Source organism: Sardina pilchardus, chromosome 20 (assembly GCF_963854185.1).
Source record: "Sardina pilchardus chromosome 20, fSarPil1.1, whole genome shotgun sequence".
Lineage (NCBI taxonomy): Eukaryota > Metazoa > Chordata > Actinopteri > Clupeiformes > Clupeidae > Sardina > Sardina pilchardus.
The window spans coordinates 7,322,817-7,345,718 of NC_085013.1; the positions used below are offsets into that span (position 1 = coordinate 7,322,817).

General features: G+C 47.0%; 2 protein-coding genes across 4 annotated transcripts; one reads left to right on the top strand and one right to left on the bottom strand.

Moving 5' to 3' along the window:
* On the top strand, positions 1-14,494 carry lclat1 (lysocardiolipin acyltransferase 1). Of its 2 annotated transcripts, XM_062522259.1 has the most exons (7): positions 1-124; positions 214-347; positions 5,729-5,898; positions 6,885-7,083; positions 7,843-7,989; positions 9,949-10,065; positions 12,052-14,494. In XM_062522259.1, exons 3-7 carry the CDS (start codon positions 5,731-5,733, stop codon positions 12,606-12,608), a joined length of 1,188 nt encoding a protein of 395 aa, XP_062378243.1. In that variant the 5' UTR covers positions 1-124; positions 214-347; positions 5,729-5,730; the 3' UTR covers positions 12,609-14,494. The 2 variants fall into 2 exon arrangements, with proteins under 2 accessions (XP_062378243.1, XP_062378242.1); XM_062522258.1 differs by having other exon boundaries at positions 30-347.
* A 3,300-nt stretch (positions 14,495-17,794) lies between these two features.
* Positions 17,795-22,832, bottom strand: slc30a10 (solute carrier family 30 member 10). 2 transcript variants are annotated; one of them, XM_062522267.1, is made up of 4 exons: positions 21,780-22,832; positions 21,005-21,070; positions 19,884-20,123; positions 17,795-19,354 (listed from the first exon to the last, which is right to left on the bottom strand). In XM_062522267.1, exons 1-4 carry the CDS (start codon positions 22,276-22,278, stop codon positions 18,906-18,908), a joined length of 1,254 nt encoding a protein of 417 aa, XP_062378251.1. In that variant the 5' UTR covers positions 22,279-22,832; the 3' UTR covers positions 17,795-18,905. The 2 variants fall into 2 exon arrangements, with proteins under 2 accessions (XP_062378251.1, XP_062378252.1); XM_062522268.1 differs by having other exon boundaries at positions 21,789-22,830.
* Positions 22,833-22,902: the final 70 nt, after the last annotated feature.

A 22,902-nucleotide genomic window follows, 5' to 3' on the forward strand; every position in this document is an offset into this window, starting at 1 on the left:
CATCATATTATTGGTGTTAAGAGGTCAATCTTATGGAAGCCAGGAATGGCATGGTGGCGTCAACAAGCAAGCAGCTGCAGCCTGCAGTCTAGCAGGGTCCTCTGCCAACATGCCTTCTGATGATGTAATTCCCCTGAATCTTGAAATAATTTCGGTCAACACGGAAGTAGCAAACTCACGACTGAAAAAAATATGTTTTTGTTTTGGTTCTAGCGAATAGCTACTGTGTCGCAATCAAGCAAGCTTCATACTGTGTTGTCAGCTAGCACGCTTGCTAACTTCGCTTGACCGCACCTTGAAATTGCCCGCGTACCTCCCTAGTAAGCAAGAGAACTCCAACAATCCAGGTGGGTAAAGACTGAAGTACACATTAACGTTACCATCTATTACATCGAAATGTGCTATGTGAACCCTGTGACTCAAAACCATTTACAGTCATGTTCGGACCGATTTGGAAGTTAACCCGAAACTGTTGCCTCAGTGCTCAATAACTGATAAGCTTGCAACCTAGCTCACGAGCTAGCTAGATAGCTAACGTCAATCTACTTCCTAATCCGTGTGAGCCGATATTAAAATGGCAAAAGTCATGTTAACTTGATGAGCTGGGTGTTATAGCTTGTTACCTATGTATCGCAGTGTTTAGCTGCAACTGTCTTGCCATTGGGATAGTATGTGAAGTAGTTACTTCACTTAACTGTTAGCTTGGCACAGATTGTGGTTTATGTTGACAGTAGCCAGCTAACGCTAGCTGCGTTAGATGCGTTAGAATATAGCTTGGGAATGAACCTATGCATTACTACCCTTACCTTTTAACGTCAATGCAGCTTACTGACGTCATTCCTTTAATAATGGCTCTATCGTCGGTGATGTTACATGAGCAATACTGTACTTTTAGCCACTTTACTCTGGGGGCCCCTGTTCATCCTCGTGTTTACCCACTGGGGTTACACAGAGTCATGTCAGAGGAAAACAAATCCGGATACTTCAGGGACTATGCAGAGTTCGTGACGTGCATTACACTCATACTTACTTCTCAGATGAAGGCATAAAACCCCACAGTTTTTTTGGTCTATAACGATTTTGTCCTTGTAAATCATTCAATGCAGCAGTTTGAAACTACTTCCTTGAGATGTTATCTGCACCTTAAGTGTAGACAAAACAAAGGTTGTGTGGTTTTGTCTCTCACTCGTGTAACTGCACATTCGAAGCTGCTGTTGTTTGTTCACTCCTCAAGGCTCCATTAAACAGCTGCACTCTTATCAAGCAGACTGGGTGGAAAAGTACTCTGCAGCAGTGCGCGTGCCGTGAGCTGTATCTGCTGGTGCCGTGTTGTCCGTCTGCACTAACAAGAGCCGTGCTTGTGGTGCTTCCAAGTGGACTGGACTGCAACATTAAAATTGCAGAGCAGAGCACCCTGGTCACTCCAAAGCCTAGCCAACATTTCCCTTTCTCTTCCATCACCTGAACTACCTGGAGCCCGTGAAGCAGGATAGATTACTTGATTCAGGTGCTGTGTGCATTTTTGTGTGCCCTGACGCTGCTTGCTGAGTGAGCGTTCTTTTAAAGGAGCACAGCATGGTAGGGTGATGCCGTAGTGGATCGGCTGAAAAGGACACACAGTGTCTCTGCCATCACGTGTGCGTGGGTTGCCCTGAGAGACACAGAGATTAAAATGCAAAGAGGATCACCGGCCAGGTCTGGGACAGCTGGGTGTGTCTGTCAGCCACACACACACACACATACACACACTGGCTCATTCACATAAAATTGGACAAGCTGTAGCCCAGAACATTAGCTTTCACCATTGATGTCACGGAATTATAATGTTACATTTTGAATCTTAACTAGTAACAGCTGTCTGGAGAGTTCAAGAACTGTCAGTGAATTCCAATCAGTTTAGTGATTTTAGAAATAAAAATCGTCTACGTGAAATTACTGAGTCGGACCAAAACCTCAGAGACACGAGTCTCCTGGTTAGTTGGATTCGCACACAGAGGAAGAGGAAGCTGCGGTAGCCTAGATCTGCGCTCACACAGTGGATGCTTTTGTCCAAAGTAGCCCAAGCCACAACGCAACAGTGAATGCCCGCACTTGTCAGAGCGGGTCAATTGGGACTCTGACCCAGCTTCTCTGTCAGCTCGGGTCATGGGAAAGTTTGGCAGGGTGTGTGGGAGCCAGAGGAGGTCAGGGCACATGTTGAGGCTTAGCTGGTCACCCACAGGATGAGGTTGACCGTTGGTCCACACAACACTTCAAACTAACCCTAATTATGTTGGAGTTGGAGTGTGATGCTGTGATGGAAGAGAACTTTGTCATGATCATCTGTGTGGAAGTAGGCTACTTGTTCGAATCCGAGGCCCCATATTTGCTGGACAATTTAAGAGCAGCTCTTTAATATAATAGACTTACAGTAGCAGATCAAGATGTGAGACTCCTCATTAATTATACTGTTGTATACACATGGTATAACTGATCATGTGTTGTTTATACTATTGGTCAGGGTTCAATGTTAACTTTTAAAAGTGGTTAAAGTGGTTTGCCAGCTTGGCACCGAGGCATAAGGTTTTGGTTGTCAAAGCTAACCAAATCTGGTATCAATTTGGTAGCCAAGGGCAACCATTAATGTTGAGCCCTGCTATTGATTGATTGACAGAATGTTCTACACCACAATCAGCATTTCCTTTAGTTACATCTTGTCACTAAGGTCTAGAAGCATTGCTCTTCTATATAGCCAAGCCTGCCACATAATCCTGGTACCGATTCCACAGTCTCCACTGAATAAAGCAACAGTCTTGAATGGCATACTGTAGTAGCCCATTTAACAACTGCACTCCCATGCTTTCATCTTCTTTGTTTTCGTCTCATAAAGCCAGCAAGACATGCCTGGCACCCTGTGGGGAGGTGAGGTTGTTTCAGGTCAGGTCAGGGGGAAGAAAAAAGATACCATGGACGAGGTCCATTCTAAACACCATCCAGCCAAAGAGTTAAGAGATGGTAGGCCTTTACCAGCGCTGTGAGACCGAGCTCTCACTCATCAGTGCTGTGCTGTTGCCAGGGGCAGATTTGGGGCCGTGGAGAAGGGAAGGGAAGGGACGAGATGGGTGATAACAAGAATATCTGAAGTGGCGAGGGGTTTTTATGCTATTACTCCTACGCCCATCATTCATGTGTCGCTTAAAAACAAGATCGGCTGACCTCCGAGCGTTTCAGACTGTTCTGTGCCAGGTCCTGCATGCATAAAGGTCTGTTGGAAATCACAGCTTCGCCTTTTGGTTAAGGCCTTGTTGATTGCAAGCGTGTTATCTTGTGATTGACACTGGATGTTCCCGGTGGATGGGGACGTGTAATGGGTTGTAAGCGAAGGGGGGAGCGAGGACAAGCCTGAGCTGAGAGCCGAGAAGAGCTTTTAGATGCTATGTTAGGCTGAGTCATTCATGAAGACACGGTGAGCTTTGACCAGCTGCTTTTTTTCTAATCTTATGAGTGTGTTAGAGAGAGACTGCTTTGCTGAGTCATGTGTATGTGTCCCAGAAAACGCTGTGTGTGTGTGTTAGTGTGTTAGTGTGCGTGATTGGGCAGGGGCCACGTGTACTCAGTGAGGCGTGATCCATCTGTAATCCTCTAAGTGTTTATTGTTCAGGGCCAGTGGAAAAAAGTCATCAAAGCATCATTGCTTTTTCCATCCCTTCAAGCTCTGACCAAGAGACACTTTGTGTGTGTGTGTTTGTGTGTGTGTGTGGTCGTTGTCGTGGTTGTGTGTGGTGATGGCAGTAGGGGTTGAAGTCCTCTGTCATTTTTCCACTGGTGTTCAACACTCCACACATTCTCCCTTACCACAAACCACATACACAAGCACACATTCCCCCAATCATAAAGAGTTCATCTGTGCAACTGTACGTGTGTGTGAGAGAGTGTGACAGAGAGAGAGTGGTTAAACGAATGAATAACCTCCACCTCCATATTTCAATAGTTTTTTTTAACAATAGCAAGATGGTTGTACTCTGACTTTAATATGATTTGTTTAACCAAATGACTCGTGCAGAACATACAATGAGCAGTGCTTGTTTGCCAGGCAAAAGGCTCAGTCTGTCTCAAGTCCTATCAGTGTGCCTTTACTCTGAACACTAGTGTTGTGAGCAGCAGGTGCAGGGAAATATGGTTGTACTTATCTATGTACATGTAGACGCAGAGTGCCGCTTCCCTACTATACCGTACTGTGCCTTATGAACCTCGAAGAGAGAGAGGGTACAAATGCCACCTCCCAGCGGACTCACCTTGGTCATTACAGTAGCATACGGCTGTTATGGCGACAGAGAGGCTGCTGGATTATGCTAATGCTGAGATCAAAAGCCATGAGTAATCAGTGTGTGTGTGTGTGTGTGTGTGCGTACGTGTGTGTGTACGTTTGTGTGTACGTGTGTGTGTACGTGTACCTGCTCCACCAGTGTAAATTTCAACACTCTCAGCAGGATTGCAACCTGACTGTGCGTCTCGCACTTTCTATCTACTTGCATGCACACGTGTACCTTCCCTGTAATGGATATCATTAGGGAGGTAAAGATCACTGATAATTCACTCTAATCAGCAGCACAGTAGAACTATTTGAGTATTTTATCAGACACACACACACACACACACACACACACACGCGCGCACACACACACACACACACACACGAGATTCATATTGCACTTATCACTCTATCTTTCACACACTCCCTCATCCATCATACTCTCGGCTTTCATCAGCAGTAGTCCCGTTTACAAAACAGCTCTGACATCTGTGCTGCATCGATGTTCCCACAGATTAATTGAATCCGTTTCAACACACACACATGCTCACACACATGCATTGGCACCTTATGCAAAACAAAAACACTGAAACATTATCTTGCGTCATTCTCCATTTGACATTTATCTACCCAGTGTATCCAATCTACCTTGTGTACACAATGTAACAATACTGTAGCACTACTGGGGCCTGTACTACGAAGGGAGTTTAACCTACCCAGATGTAACCCAGGGTTACTTTGCTAAACCGGCGTTGACAAAACGGCAGTTGTTCAACAGTTGGCCATCGCAAATAATAATGGAAGGCCGATTATATGGCAGGTTTTTTTCTGATCGTGGCTATATTGTGTTCCATAGTTTAGATAGAGCAATAAGCTTCTTTGCTAATCATGCGACATGCAGTATTGCTCAGATGTTCAGCATCACCAATGGAATACATTAGCCTAATTGTCCACTGGCAAAATTATCGTAGCCTAATTTTGCTCCATCGGGGTGACCGAGACTGACAAATGCAACGAATTCCCTCGGCTGAGAATCTTGAATAGAGACTTTGCTATAGGCCTAGGCTATAGTCTAACGCTAGTTTTGCGTCATTGACGCCCCTTTTCAGGTTAACCAAGATCATAACCTGTTCGGAGCAGGTTTGAGATGCAGCGTTAATTGCCATGGCAGCATACCTCGGTTTTAACCTATCCACCTTTCGTAGTACGGGTTAATCAGGAAGTTACGCCACACGTGATCAACTTACTCTCCAAGTTACCCAGAAAGCCAGTAGCTCCGCGTCGTAGTACAGGCCCCAAGGTAGGCTAACAGTCAACAATGCAACAACAAGCATTGGTTTATTGGTATGTATAAATGAATTTCTTTCTCTCTTTCTCTCTCTCTCCCTGTCCCTCTCTCTCTCTCTCTCTCCCTCTCTCCCTGTCTCTCTCTCTCAGGTATGGCGGTGTCTGCGCGTGGCCTTTACTTCCTGACCACTCTCTTCCTGGGCAGCTTCTTCGGGAGTGTGTTCATGCTGGGGCCGTTCCTGCCCCTCATGCTCCTCTCCCCCGCCTGGTACCGCTGGCTGACCGACCGCATCGTCGCCACCTGGCTCACCCTGCCCGTGGTGGGTACATGTCGCCGTGTGTGTGTGTGTGTGTGTGTGTGTGTGTGTGTGTGTGTGTGTGTGTGTGTGTGTGTGTGTGTGTGTGTGTGTGTGTGTGTGTGTGTGTGTGTGTGTGTGTGTGTGTGTGTGTGTGTGTGTGTGTGTGTGTGGGAGAGGGGTGTGTGTACTTGTATGTGTGTGAGGGAGAGAGTGAGTGACCGTGTCTTCATGATCAGTATCTTTGTTTTTTATTTCTTATTATATATGTTATTATATGTCATGTTTTTTCTTCATATTTTATTGACTTCATATAATAGGGTGAGTGTTATTATGAGTCATGTTTTTGGTCATGTTTTATTAACTTAACTTTAACTTAATATAATAGCGTGAATGTGTGTGTGAGGCTCACTTTGGCTGTGGTGGGTACATGTGATATATGTGTGTGTGTATGTTCGTGTACAGATGTATATGTGAGAGATAGAGCTATGATGTGTGCATTTACACGTGTGTAGAAAAGTGTGTGTGTGTGTGTGTCTGTATGTATGTGTACAGATGTACAAGTGAGAGATAGAACCATGATGTGTGCATTTTCATGTGTGTGCAAAAGCACAAGTGTGTGTATCTGTGAAGTGTACTTTCCATCACAAACCGATAGTGTGGTTGTGAGTGTGCAGAAACCCTCACGCTTTGGTGCATGTCCTCTCTCACTCACCTCTGGCCAGCGTGACAGTTCACCACAAAACCCTGACCTTTTTACATGCAGACAGAACCTCACGTGTGTGTGTCGCCATAAACTCATGAGGATGAGTTCAAGTTTCAAACTCTCTGGAACTTTCTGCTGATTCAGCTGTAAAAATGTTTTTTTTACTGTGTATGTAAAGAGCAGGTAACTACGCTGTAAGTACCATTATGATGTCACTAAAGTCAGAGAGGGTGGTCATGCTGTGTGTGTGTGTGTGTGTGTGTGTGTGTGTGTGTGTGTGTGTGTGTGTGTGCGCCCCCCTCAGGCCTTGCTGGAGGTGGTGTTCGGGGTGAAGGTGGTGATCACGGGCGACGGCTTCGTGCCGGGCGAGCGCAGCGTCATCATCATGAACCACCGCACGCGGCTGGACTGGATGTTCCTGTGGTGCTGCCTGCTGCGCTACAGCTACCTGCGCCTGGAGAAGATCTGCCTCAAGGCCGGCCTCAAAGCTGTGCCCGGCTTCGGTGTGTGTGCAACACAACACAACACACACACAACCAACACACACGTCGTACACTCATGCCACACCCTAGTTTACTAGGATGGATAGACTTCCTTAATTTGACCTTATCCTACATTTACCGTAATTTCTATTCTAATTCTTAGCTGTGGCTTCTACATTGATTTTGCAACATTTCTTCAGCTATGAAATTAATACACGGGGACAGTCAACATGGTATTAATATGGTTTTGTTTCTTTAAACTTGCATAAAACACTGTCCTGCGGCTTATACACAATGCGGCTAATACATAGGAAAGTACTGTAGGGTGCCAGTAAATGCTTGTGTGTGTCAAGTGTTGCAGCATTGGCTGGTCCCCTGCAGCCGTGCTGGCTGCAAACCTGACGGCTCTGATTAGTGTAATACTCTCACTGCTTCCTGTCACGTCTCTGTTGTATTACCACTTCCCTTTATGTGTCTAGACTGGGCCATGCATGGCTGATAAAGCAGATGATACAGTGATATTAGCACATGATGCCATGTAGTTTTGAAAAAGTGTGTGTGTGTGTGTGTGTGTGTGTGTGTGTGTGTGTGTGTGTGTGTGTGTGTGTGTGTGTGTGTGTGTGTGTGTGTGTGTGTGTGTGTGTGTGTGTGTGTGTGTGTGTGTGTGTGTGTGTGTGTGTGTGTGTGTGTGTGTGTGTGTGTGTGTGTGTGTGTGTGTGTGTGTGTGTGTGTGTGTGTGTGTGTGTGTGTGTGTGTGTGTGTGTGTGTGTGTGTGTTCAGGCTGGGCGATGCAGGTAGCCTCCTTCATCTTCATCCACCGGCGCTGGGAGGAGGACCGCACCCACATGGCCAACATGCTGCAGTACTTCTGCCACATCAGGGAGCCCCTGCAGCTCCTGCTCTTCCCCGAGGGCACCGACCTCACCGGTGAGGGAGCACACACACACACACACAATGCCTTTATTTGTGTTCACATTTTGCAATAAATTTCATTGAACACAAACAATTTTAGACACCAGCATTGCAAACCCAGTAGCCTATGCCTCTGGTCTCAGTTCATGGGTACAAAAAACAGCGCCTTCTCCATATGTGGCGACTGCCAATTATCACAGAAATTGAGCAGAACACACACACACACACACACACACACACACACAATTCATATAACCTGTACACTTATCATTTACTTTTGCTGACTAACTCTTGTGGACTCTCTTCCCGCTTCGTCTGTTACATAGCTGCTGTCACTCCTTGTTAGGTTGCCTTCACACTTGGCCCGTTTCACAGGACCGAACCCGAGTTCAGTTACTCACCCCTAGCCCTGCCCAAACAGGTCTCTGTTCACATTGAGTTAATAGCTTCTATTTAGCAATATCACTTGATAACGCCACAAAAAAGCGGTGGAATCATATGGACATCACATTACCAATCGTGTTTATTTCCTGGTTTTGGAACAGAGGAGCATTCATACCACAGCTTCAAACTGTACCCCAGACAACCATTTTCTGGCGGACTCCGTTTCGGTCTTCTTGGGTCAGCATCAGAGTTCGGCAGACTGCACATTATCAAACGAACCCGGGTCTGGACCAAAGGGGTCTAGTGTGAATGTGCACAGAGAATGTTACACACACACTCTCTCTCTCTCTCTCTCTCTCTCTCTCCCTCTCTCTTGCACTCTGTTCTTCAGGGCCTGTGTGTGGCATTCATGCATAGCTCTGTTGGACACAACAGAGGTCAGTGGAAATAAATGGATGTTGCACTGGCCCTGAAATAGCCAGCAGACTCAAGCTGGCAGCGGTCCAATAACGGCATGTCCAAACATACTGACCCCTGACACACACACACACACACACAAACACACACAGACAGACAAGCTCACAAACACACACACACACACACACAGACTGACACACACACATAGACTGACACGCTCACAAACACACACGTATACACACTTACACACACACACACGTACACACACACACACACACAAAGAGATACGTACACACACACAGAGATCAGATTCTCACCTGTCCATCAGATCCTCTTAGGATAGCTTTTGATTTAAATCTGTCTTAGCACTGACTGCCCCCTCTCGCTCTCTCTATTGAGATGGGGCCAGTTAATCTCCTGAGTCTCCATTACAACATTGGCCTGATTTAATTACTGTGTGTATGTGTACGTGTGTGTGTGTGTGTGTGTGTACACTAGTGTGTGTCTGTTGGAGCAGATGCCCCCTCATGTCCCTGTGTCATTAATTAAAAACAGTATGACATACTTTTCCTCCAGTCTGTGTGTGTCAAAGGGAGGAGGAGTTGTCTGTGTGTGAGTGTGTTGGCACACAGGGAAAAAATATATATTGAACCGTCTGTCTATTTGTCTGTTTGTGTGTGTCTGTGTGTCTGTGTGTCTGTGTGTCTGTGTGTGTGTGTGTGTGTGTGTGTGTGAGAGAGAGAGAGAGAGAGTGTGTGTATGATGCTTATAGAATGAATGACAAGCACCTCAAATTCACGCTCTTACTGTGGATGGGTGAAAGCCAGATGCTGTTTGTAAACAAGGAGATGATAATTCTGTTTTACGTCTTCCTCACCTCATCTTCCTCCTTCCTCCTCCTCACTCCTCTCTCCTCCTCCTCCTCCTCACTCCTTTCTCCTCCTGCCTCCTCCTCACTCATGCTGGTGCTCTCAGGCTGATGAAAATGAGGTCTAGTCGCCTTTCATCACGCTCTCTCCTAACCTTTGCTGTCACTTGGGTTGTCGTTTACTGCCTAGCTTTGTCAAGTTCCTTTGGATAAAAAGTGCCTGACAAATTAGTGAATGGAAGTGGTCTTTTTTTCTCTCCTCTCCTCTCCTGTTCTCTTCTGCTCGCTTGTGACCCCCTCCACAGAGAACACGCGAGCGCGAAGCGACGACTTCGCCGAGAAGAACGGCCTGCCCAAGTTCGAGTACGTGCTGCACCCCCGCACCACCGGCTTCACCTTCATCGTCAACACGCTCCGTGAAGGTCAGAGGTCACTGCTCAACCAATCACCTCACATCACTGCACGCTCATCGGCCAATCAATCCCCACACCTCACGTGCGCTCTGCCCCCTTGGTTACAATATTGACCGCAGGTCACACGGTTGACCAGCATTCATCAGAGTCAGTGTACACTGTTTAATACGCAAGCGCTCCTGTAAACATGTCGAGTAATGATGCCATCAGGGCCACGATATCCTTCCATGGCCTTGTACGTCATGAAATACATTTGTTTGCGACGAAGAAAACCTAGAAACAAAATAGGCTAGGAGTGAAACACTCCCCGCGCTTGGCATATGCTGTCATATGGAAAAATGTGAGGCACAAGGTTATGTATTCAAGTATTCATATTAACAAACTGCCCAGGCAGGAGACGCGTGCACACACACACACACACACACACACACGCACACACACACGCACAGTCACACACACACACACACACACACACAGATGATGAGATGGTCTCCAGTGATTCATCCAGCTATGTCAAACACTAGCCTGTAACTTGGACTGCCAGACCTGGCTCCGGTCCAGAGCATTCTGCAACACCGTTGAGTAATGCCATCGATGTGCACAGTAGGAGGCTGCACTACTCACCCATTTCCCAGTAGTGTGTGTGTGTGTGTGTGCAGGCAGTTGTTTGTGTGTCTGTCTGACGTCTGTGGCATAGAGCTCATATTTGTCTGGTGGAAAGGACAGCCACCCCCGCGTTTCTTCAGAGGAATGCTCATCTGTCTCAGCCACACTTGTTTGGCCCCCCCACATACACGCACTAACACACACACACACATAAACACACACACACACACACACACAGACTCGGACTCCTCGTGGACACAGTGCTCCCTGAACAGTTGTCTGGCCCTTGTCCAGCTGCTTTGACAGCACCAGCCCAAGCCTTCAGTGGAGTCAGGCAGGTCATGGTGGTGACATGGCGTGAGAGCTGGGCACAGGGCGAGAAGAGTGGGAGAGAGAAAGAGAGAGGAAGGGAGGGAGAGAGAGAGAGAGAGAGAGAGGGAGGGAGGGAGCGAGCGAGCGAGGGAGAGAGGAAGAAGGGGGGGGGGGTGTAGATCCACACGAGGCGTTGACGAGAGCGCTGACGACAGTGGGGGCCGGGGGGCGGATTCACACCGCGTTTGATTTTAGCCGCTCTAATGCCCTCCCGCTGTCGGCTGGCTTCGCACGGACAGACCGCCGCCCGCCCGCCCGCATGCGCTCCCCCTCACACATGGCCTAGTATGGGGCTCCGCAGAGCTGCCCAACGGCCCTGAGCTGGGGGCGGCCAGCGCCAAGGTCATCAGCGTCCTTAGGAGCGCTTTCACACTGGACACACACGCGCACACACGCACACACACACACACACACACACACACACACACACACACACACACTCTCTCATGTCCACACCGATGAGTTAACTTAAAATAGTTTTGATGGACAATTTGATGTGTCAATGTAAATAAGTAGGATAAGCTTATGTGAATACATGGCCCCCCCCATTAGCAGCGTAGTGCATTTTTTCTATTAGACTTTTGTTGTTTCCGTTACCTGAGTGACTGGTCAAAGGTTTAAAAGGTCCACACACGCTGGACCTGAGAAGTCCTTGAGTGTACTGATTAACTGTGCAGACGACCCAGATTTCACAATGAAGTGGTTTTTGTAAGCCTGTTGAAGTAATCATCTTCCAGGGTTACCTTGGAGTGACATGCTGAAGGGCCCTTAAGGACTCTCTCTCTCTCTGTCTCTCTCTCTCTCTCTTTCTCTATCTGTCTTTCTTTATCTCTCTCTCTATCTCTCTTTTTCTGTCTCTATCTATCTCTTCCTCTCTCCCTCCCTCTCTTTATCTCTCTCTCTATCTCTCTTTTTCTCTCTATCTATCTATCTATCTATCTATCTCTTCCTCTCTCCCTCCCTCTCTATCCCTCTCTCTCTCTCTCTCTCTATTTTCCGCTCTCGTCTCTCTCTCAGGTGACAACCTGGACGCCGTGCACGACATCACGGTGGCCTACCCGAAGAACATCCCGCAGACGGAGCGCCACCTGGTGCTGGGGCTGTTCCCGCGCGAGATCCACTTCCACGTGCGGCGCCACCCGGTCTCGGCGCTGCCCGCCGGCGGCGAGGCGCTGCAGGCCTGGTGCCAGGAGCGCTGGGTCGAGAAGGAGCGGCGCCTGCGCGACTTCTACGCCGCCGAGCCGCGCGCCTTCGACACGCCCGAGGCCCGCGTGCCGCCCTGCAAGACGGAGCTGCGCGTGGCGCTGATCAAGGTGGCCTCGCTGCTCTACTGGACGGCGTTCGTGGCGCTCTCGTTCGCCGCGCTGTGGCTGTGGGCGCCGGTGCGCCTCTACTTCCTGCTGGTGGTGGCCTTCTTCCTGGCGCAGCAGCGGCTGGTGGGCGGGGTGGAGCTGATGGAGATGGCCTGCCACCGCTATTGGACGGCCGGTCGTCACGGCGACGGCGTCGGCGGAGGAGGAAGGTCGGGGGTCAAGGAGGACGTCGGGAACGGGATGGAGAAGAAGAAAGAGTGAAGACGGAGACAGATGGAGCCACCCAACCCCCTCGCTCTCGCCCCTTCGGAAGGAAACGGTTGAGGGTGTGTGTGTGTGTGTGCGTCTGGGACGACGTCCTTCCCAGGAGGTGGCGGTGCGAGGCGAGTGCCATTTTTATTTTTTATTTTTCTCGTGGAGGCTGGACGGAGAGGAAACAATCACTCACACACTCTCTCTCTCTCTCTCCTCATGCCAAAGCTTCAGGCAGAGAGTGCAGCTCGCTTTTCCTCCCGCCATCCCTGCCCTCCGTCTCGTTCTGTCGTTCGCTCTCCTTCGCTCACACGTGTTGTCCATAATGCTGGCCGTCAAACAGGGGCAAACCGGGCAGCGCTGCCGTCCAGCTCTGGAAGACGGAGAAGGTTTAAATATTATGAATGTGTAAACGGACGAGGTCACTGACTGGTCACTGACTTGGTACAACGTCAGGAACTAATGTAGAAGAACACGCAAGAATCAGAAATATCTTAAGTGCGGAATGCTGTTCTGCCAATCGTTGCTGTATGTGTTTGGTGAATGTTTATATGGCAGTCTGGTGGTTACTTTACTTGAAGGTCAGCCAACCATCCACTTTACAATCGCCCTTCTCTTTCTCCCTCTCAGTTTCACTTTGTTTTTGTCTTGTCTTAAACGGGAGAGAAGCCTTTTGTTTTTTCCTTCTCACAGCCCAGGCTGTGTCGTATGTCATTTACATGATATTACTTTATATGCCAGATTATACCATTTTCTATAATCACAGCCATATTTTATAAGGTATCTTTTAAAATCGCCATTGTTTTTGTTTAAGTGTTTTGATTTTTGTTGTTGTGTTAGTTGTCGTCGTGTCATGTTTTTTGTCCTTCAGGATATCAGAGCCATATTTGTGTTGCCATGCCACACGCGGCCCTGGGCTGCACTTGTCCTGTTTTTTGAACGTTAATCGCAACTGTAGCCAAATTTAGCGCTGTGTCGTGGAGTCGAGTCGAGAGACATCACTCCTGTAGCCAATAGACATCATTCGTAGTGCTGGCCGGCCGGCCGCGTTCAGAACGCAAAAGCCGCGCTAAAACACTCTCTCATCTGAAACCTCTTTTTCTCTAAACTGTGATGAGTTTACACAGAGCCCCGACTCACCTTAGCACAGGTGTGTGTGTGTGACTGTGTGCGCGAGTGTGTGTGTGTGTGTGTGCGTGTGTGTTTTTGTACATTTATGAAGCCGCATCTTTAACGTCCTGTTTTTCTATAGCAGGAGTATGTATGCGTTTGATGCTGGATCTATAGCTGTTTATACTGCAGGTGTGTGTGAGTGTGTGTGCGTGTGTGTGTGTGTGCGTACGTGTGTGTGTGTGTGGTTGCATGGCTATTGGAGCTGTTGCATGGAAACGGCAGAGGCAAAGGTAGTGCGCTAGACCAACACTGTGTGGTGGCCTTAAGCCAAACCACCGCTGACTTAGAGTGCTAACTGGAGATTAGACGACATCACCAATCATAGACTACTCATGTTACGCTGAATCACAATCAGATGCTGTCTTGATGATGACATCCTTCTCTTCATAACAGGTGTAGTATGTGTGTGTGTGTATGTGAGTGAGTGTGTGTGTGTGTGTGAGTGTGTGCGCGTGTGTGTGCATCTATATGTACGTGCAGAGGAAAACTGGCCTTGGACACTGTGATGGAGAACTGTAGCTTGCAAAACTGGTCAACCTGTACCAATTACACTACTACTATAATAGATCTCATAAACTGAGATTCACTCTTTGCCCTTAGTCTCTCCATGTTATACTGGAGGTGATCCCCCCTGTTATCCTCTCAGGTAAAGTTTATCACTTTCATGATCTCTGTAACCACTCTGTTAAAGAACTTCAAATAAACATACACTTCTTCCACCAGCTTGGGATTCTTGTAATTATTGTTGTGTTTGTTTGTCTTGTCTCATTGTTTTAGGTTTCAGAAACCTCTATGTTAAGTAATGAATAAGTTCATGAAGAAAATTGATTTTAAGCTCAGTGATCTCAGTAAGATTATTATTTATTTTAGCTAGGAGTATTACCAGTAATATTCCTTTACTTCAAATAGGTTGCTTGAGATCATCATGAAACTGTCAGTTGTGGCCAGAGAGTCAAATGTTGGCCATTGTCTAGTCGGGTTACCCTCTTTCATTTTGTAAGTTAATATTCGTATGGTTGGAAAACATTTTGGATTGATTTCACCATTCAGTCCCAACCAAGAACCTTCCATCCAAACCATCCCAAATAAAAGGTCTGTTGTCAAGCAATAATCATTCTTTCTACCTATGATCACTTCATGTGTCTGGTTTGGTGCAAGTGTGAAAAACAAAAGGGTCCTTGTAGACCGCTGAGGAGAACTATACTGTATAGCAGAGAGGGTTGACGAGGGTTGAGTAATCAAGGACCTTTGTATGAATGCTCCGTGGACTCCAGCCAGTGAACACAGGTCCAGATTGCACTCCTGCTGCTAGCAATACTGAGTGCTGTGTTCCTCTGTGGCTTTACTCAGAGCTAAAGAGCCACGGTGTTTCCAGCAGTGGATCATCTTAGTCAAACACAGGTGTGAATCAAGCATCATGGAGTCAGTGTCACTTTCCCACAATGCACACAGGCTAGGATGGACAGAAGGGGTCATTTTTGTTGCGACTCTTGTTGGGACATTTGAAGGTGAAGAGGGTTGCTGTGGCAACTCGTGTTGATTTCTTTTGTCTGTTGCCAAGCAACAGGAGGTGCTATGATGTCATTTGAGACCTCTTGCATGTCATTTTGTCGTACTGCTCCCTCGCCGTGTTTGTTGTGTTAGCTGCTGCTTACTCTTGGGTGACATGATAGAAAACATGTATGAGGAGGGTGTGAGAGGATGGGTTGAGGTAGAAAAAAAAAATCATTGCTATGTGCTGCCATTTGGGCCTTTTCTCCATTAAAAGCAGCTTTCACCACAGATGCACAAGCTGCCTATGCCAATGGCACTACTAGCACACCCCAATACCATCAAGCTGGGTGGTCCTTGTCTTTAGCACAGAGGCTGCAGAGTCTACGATTTCCATGAGGAATGTCACATTTTGATTGGTCTGACCACAGGTTTTCCCGCTTTGACTTGGTCCATCTTAAATGAGCTTGGCCCAAAGGGTGGCCTGTCAGGCTCATGCTTAAATATGGTTCCTTCTTTGCACGAGTTGGAGTTTTAAACAGCCTTTGTGGATGGAGAGTCAAACTGAGCTTAATCAATGGTTGCTGGAAGTTTTCCTGAGCCCTTGCAATGATTTCCATTACAGACAGGTCTGTCAGTGTATATTTGTCTTAAAATAGTAGAATGTTTGATATTTGATATGTTGTCTATGATGTTTTGCAATTCAATATGGGTTTATGTGATTGCCAGATTATGATTACACTTAAACATACATTTTACACAAAGTCCTGAGATTTATGGGTAGATGGAGATAGAGAAACAGCACATGTTGGTGGTGAGTGTGATATAGGGGCCAACATGCTCTAGTGTGTTGGTGTGTGTGTGTGTGTGTGTGTGTGTTCATTATCAATTATCACCTTTCAGTGTCTTGCTCTTAATCCCACAATCCAATTTGTCCTCATGAGCATTAAGCTGCTTTCCACCGGTCTTTCAGGTGGAACTGGGTGATGCAAAGGGACCCTCAGACGTCAGCAGGTGGCCAAGGGGGAATTAAGTCAGTGGCGCACACAACCATGATCCATCCTTTGATCACCCCGCTCACGTCATCATGGTCATAATTGGTAGGTGAAAAGTGATCCTCTGGAGTGGTGACCTCTTGGAAGGTGCAGGGATGATAAACTGGCAGGTCAAAGGTCAGACGAGGATGTCAGGATCTTGTGTGGCGGTACTCCACTTTAGTTTACAAAAATAAATTATACACACACATAATACTATACCTGGACTAACATTAGTTCAACCTGCTTTGTTGTTGTTATATGAATACTTCCGTCACTTGGTGATACAGGATCAACTCTGTAGTTGAGTGCGATGATTATTTTGGCTAATAATGGATAATTTAATTATGGGCTGAACATATAAGGCCATTAGACGGAATCTCAGATAAAATATTGTCTTTGAAATTACAGGTTGGATTTGGGAAACTTAATGTAACAACAAATGAAGTCAGACCATCATGTACACGCACATAGAACACGCATAGAACTCACACAGAACCGTGGCAATTAAGGGTTTGCAATGAACCGCTTTGTCTCCTGTCCAAGAAAACGGAACATAAGCCAAATAGTCAAATCCTCTTTAAGAGAACCAGTTACTCACCAACATAAGAAAGTCTTGACACACTTGAATGAAACCTGGACTGGAGGTAACTGGGCAACCAGGGAAAGTCGATTAAACCTGTCAGCAACACATGACCGTGCCATGACGCTTACCTATGACTGATCTGTGTTCAGTGGATGTCTGTCTCTAGAGAACTGTAATATGTGCCTGTATTTCACTTAATGAAACTTTTGTTTCTCAGGCAGGAGACCAGGATTCTCAGAGGTGATCTCTTCTTTCTCTCCCAGCAGGCATTGTCTCTCTTTCTCCTCCTTCGGGGGGGGAGTGTCTGTGACGTATCCATGAGTTCTCCTACAGGCATACAGACAGTGGAGAGATTCCAGGTGTCATCACACACACACACACACACACACACACACACACACACACACACACACACACACTGCAGTCATCTCATAGCCTAAATATAGCTCTGTCCTCAACTGGGCGATATGAGCAGAACGCTGCGTCATTCTCTTGTTAATAGACCATGCGTTCTCCTGTTGCATCATGGGAGCTTTGAGTCAGTGAGAGACCTGTGTATGTTTTAATCTCTCCACAATCCCCATCTCCAGTTTCAAACACCAGTGTGCAGGTGAAGGAGCACGCACACACGCACACACGCACACACGTACACACACCACTATACCTCTTGTCCTCTGCCTGCGAGTAGGTCAACAGCCTCACATGAGAATATATAATATGTAAGTAAATAAATAAATACATATAACACTAAATCTTATTCTACCATAACTAATATCTATATTCTTGTTTTTCTTTTGAAAATGATTGAAAAATGCTCCATTTCCCGTCATCTCTCAGTCAATCTAGTCAATGAGCAGGATGTTACAAGTATTGTGTCACAAAGTAAGATACCTTGATGATCACTTATTAAATCACTTGAACTATTTTACTCATAAAACTGTCACTGGGATTACATTGTGGAATGACATGTAGACAGCATTTTGTACAACCATACATACAGTACATACAACCACATTCAATCCCTGCATCAGACTGTGTGGTCCCTCAACGCTTTTGTTCTAGCGCCATCTACTGGCCATAGCACCATCACAGTTCCTTAATCTTCTCCCAGACCTGACATCAAGACTTGCATTATGGACCGACAGTTATGTTTGGTTATTACTTCAGTCGGGAACTGACTAATGCATTTCAATACACATAAGGCAGGAAGGCTTATGAGAATACTGATTTCACTGAATGACTATTAGACAAAAACAAGTCACATTTGCTGTGACTTACATGTACAGTACCTAATACAATATATCTAAACAGTGCATCGTATTCAGTGTAATTTGTGTTTCACAAAAATCATCAGTCTGTCCATCAATGGGAAGTAGCATTGATCCTCGTAACTCACCCTCGCCTTTACCCATGAACTCCCTGCCCTCTCAAAGTTACAGTGCAAAGATTAGGGGCGCTGACAATTTATTTCCATTTATCAGAGCCTGATAGGAAATGAGAGTAATTAACCGGTGCAAAAGTGCATCATAAATGAAATTTACTACTGGCATAATTACGTGTGTGTGTGTGTGTGTGTGTGTGTATGTGTGCGTTCGTGCATGAACATGTGTGTGTGTGTGTGTGTGTGTGTGTGTGTGAGCGTGCATGAACATGAGAAAGTGTGTGTGTGTGTGTGTGTGTGTGAATGTGTGTCTGTGTGTGTGTATGTGTATGTGCGTGTGTGCTAAACCCTGAATGGCTTGTCTGAAGGCAGACCGTTGAGAAAGGGAAGGCACATTTGTACACATTTGGTCCAAACACACACACACACACACACACACACTGGCCATTTCAACTATTCAAATGTACAGATTGTCCAACAGGCATAATGGTCCTTTTGATCCTCAGTCCGTGGCACATCTTTCAAAAGAAAGAGCCAGAGTTGTTCAGTCCTCCTCAGTTTCACTACAGTAGGAAGGAAGCGTGTGTCATCTCTGGAGCAGCAGCAGCATCATCTACTGTACCCTCAGCTATGGAGTAGCTCTAAAACTCTACGCTTTGGACGATCTTGCCGGCGCTTGCCCGTTCCCTCAGCAAGGTGCTGCTGGTGCTGGTGCTGTCGGGCACGTCCACGGACACCTCTGTGAGCGGCAGCAGAGGGTGCCCGTTGCTCTGGCTCACGGCAGTCTGCTGTCGGGTGGCGTGCGGGCAGCACGACAGCTTCTGGCAGGAGGGTGCCAGACAAGGGGCCGCGCAGACGCCCTTCCCCGGCTGGGGCTCCCCGAATTCGGGCTGGAGGGTGAGGCTGTGCACCCCGGCCCGGTGGAAGATTTGGCGCGTCTGATGGGAGAGGGAGGCGAGGCCGGCAACGCCGCCCTGGAGTTCAGGGGAACAGCGCACGTGGAGGGTAGCCACCAGCCGGCCCTTGCACAACTCCCATACGTGGACTTCGTGAACCCCCAACACACCAGGGAGTAGGCACACTTCATCCACTGAGGAAGGGAGAGACGGCAGAAATGGAGTGAATTACCATCTGATATGTACCTTTCTAAGCCACATACAGTGACTGTGTGCAAGATTTCTAGACGTGAATATGTAGCAAGTGTAGTGTGCAATGTACTGTATGCACACCATGCTGGATGCAGCCTGTGAAAGAGTATGATCTGAACAGCAGCAGAATACCTTGACAAATGCTACACAGTGGAAGTTACATTTTAGGAAGGTGACATTTCCAGAGTTATGCATTATTTTGGCGCTTCTCCCCACTTCTCAACTCAAACTTTAGCTTTTGCTGTTAGTCTGTGTCGCCTTGGATAAAGGCATCTGTCAACTTTAACATTACATAACAGTATCTTTCCAATGATTATCATCTTCTCTTGCACCTCATTGGATAACGTTTAAATGCTTGTTGACCTCTACAAATATGGACTTGCTCACTCTTGCTGACTCTTGAACCCCTTTCATTTCCTTCAGCATTTGGTCAGTCCTGTGATTCGGTGAAGGCACCGTGTGGGGACTCACCGAGCGTGGCCAGAGGCAGGTCAGCCGGGCACATCTGCAGCAGCATGCTGGTGGTCTCCTTTATCAGCGGCGCAGCGGAGGACATGATGATGACCACCATGATGAGCGTGAGGCTGGGGTCCACGTAGCACTGCCAGTTGCACTCGTCCCCGGGGGCCAGGGGCCACACGTAGAACAGGGCCGAGGCCACCACCACCACCACGGAGCCCAGCGCATCGTTTAGAACGTGGAGCAGCACACCTGCATTGCAGCATTAGAGGTTTGTACGGTTCTAAAACCAGCATGGCTTCACTGGTGTGCAAAACAAAGAGATATACTGTAGCCGACTGGATAGTGTGAGATCTGAAGGTTAACATAATAGTGATTATTTAACTTTTAAAAGTTAAAACAATATACTCAAACAGCAAAGCATGTCAGGCTTTGTATATCAGGCTTCTGGAACCAATCACAAACTTGCTTATCCACCAGGTGCACCTGAATCGTTGATCTGACTGGTTGAAGGACTATCCAAGCATACAAAGTCATTTGAACCATGCCCATTAATCATGCCTCTTGTACAGTAGAAATACAGCGCAGGCTCCCCAGACTAATGTTCAATCTCAAAAGATTGAGTATAGTCTGGTGATAGTCAGTCTAGCTATAGATGGCACAGGAAGAAACCATATCCTGTTGGTCAATAACATTCTCGAGTGATAAGATTCTCAACTGTAAAGATGGATTACTAGCCAGTCATAATCTGAAACTGCACAGGTCTCCCATTAATGCTGGGTGCACACACAGGGTTAAGCATTATGGTCAATATTTGATAGCATGGATGAAATGCTAAGTCACTGTAGTGATACACAACACAACAGTTCAAAGGTGACAGGCCGGAAGACAGTGGAGTGCAGACAGCCTGCAGTGGAGTGTCCTCAATGACCTCTACATCCAGAAATGCAATGGTTTCGGCAAACCACACCAAATGTCCATCTAATGTCCATCTCTCACAAATAGAGGGATGACTAACAATCAGCTGTCTCTATCCGTACCATTACAAAAGGCTCTTTAGCAGTCCATCCCTGTAAATAATAGACAGGTGTGTGTGTGTGTGTGTGTGTGTGTGTGCGCTTCTGTATACATACCTCTGATATTGAGGGGCTGCCCCTCTTTCTGTGGCTGCTCACTCTCATCAGTTAGAACTGTGGTGCCTGTGCCAAAACATTAAACATATAACCAGATGTTAATGTAGATGAGACTCCAGACATACAGATATATTATGCATAATAAGAGGGTGGACAGTCTGAACACAGCGGCGCAGCAAAGTTTCCAATACAAGGGCAGTGTGACATATTCATGGGACGTTTTTCTTGTCCAGATCATGAATGAAGCCCTTTATACTGACTTCCTCTGAGCACACAGAAGTGCATACTGCAGCAGTATGCTTTGTTCTGCCCCACTCCGGAGAGACATGGTAGACTATTCTCTCTGCTAATTCCCTCGTGGTGTTTGTGAGGGGATATGGTCACAACAGAAGCCTTGGCTTGGGGCCAGGGCATCCCCAGGGAATAGTAGATGAGGTAAGGAAGGCTCCTCTCTCCACAGCAAACCAAGTGGGTTATAGTGCTGGGAGAGGCTACTTTGCTTACAAAAAGCCCGGACATTGCTGGGAGGGCAATCATATTGTTCTCCATACTGAAACTATTTTAGATTGTAAAAACATTCTCTAAATGTGTCCGGGCTCCTCTAACTCTGAACTGCTTGCACATCTGTAGCCACCTGACAAGCTTCGTCAAACCCGTTATTATATTGTTTCCCTCTACAATAAATGTGGCCGATTTAAATAATAAAATAACTTAAAAAGTTGTGGCCTACAAAAAGTTACAACCTGAAATAATTTATAGTCTAAAACGGCCGCACCTGCCTCACCGTTCATCTCACATCCCCCGTCTGATTTAGCTGATGATTCATGCGCTCTCTTCATCCGGGAGCTCAAGCCGCAGCAATTACGGCAGTCCTGAAAAATTAACAGCCCAATAATGTTCACAGCGAGCCCTAGGGCGCCGACCACGAGAACCAGTTTAGGGTCGTCAATGGCCTCTGGCCGGGCAAGTCGTTTAATCGCCTCCATCGAAACAGAAAAGCACAGGGCGGCCAAGAAGACGGCGTTGGCCAAAGCGCCAACAACCTCAGCCCGGACCCAGCCGTAGGTGGAGCGGCCCGATCCGGCACGACGCGACACCCATGAGGCCGTCAAGCCCACGCATAACGACAGAATGTCCGACAGCATGTTGAAGGAGTCTGATACAAGTGCTATAGAGTTCCCCATGTACCCGGCGACGATCTCGGCCACGAAGAAAATGACGGTGATGACAAGCATGAAAATTAAGCGACATGTTTTTCCGCTGTAGCGCCCCATGGTCACTCAATTTTCCTTCTGGAATTAACTGTTGCTCGGAGGAAAGGGAAAGTCATCTATCCATTTCACCTGTTGCTCTGCATTAGATATCTTCTTATCACCTTCTTTCTGTCAGCAAATATTGAACGTGACAGCTGAGTCGGACACATAGGGAGGGCATTTTCTTTGCGTCTTGATGAGGTCTTGGATGAGATCTCCTGCTTTATTTCACCCTTGGCAAAAGCAAACCGGACATCGTTATCTCAAAGAAACACGCAAGGCTTTATCTTGCCTTTTGCCAGCTCCGACCGCTGTTGACTGCGCAGTGAGCGTACAAACTGTCCCTTTTCAGCCTACCTCCCCCGATACATGGTCCGACATAATGCCGTAGCCTACATGGTTCTGGTTCAACGAGTCTGGCTTGCACAGTAACTTTGGGGGTATTTGTTAACACCTCCTCCTCAATCCTCATTCACTAAAGACCCAGAGCGAGATAGCGCGCGGCATTATGGTAGCCTTATATTTCAATACCTTATTGCTTTTCAGATTATACCAGTCAACTACAGTTATGGGTCAGTGTTTGTTGACTATTTCCTAGCGATCTGTGCATAATTACGAGCCTGTCGCCATTATCCTTGTGATTAG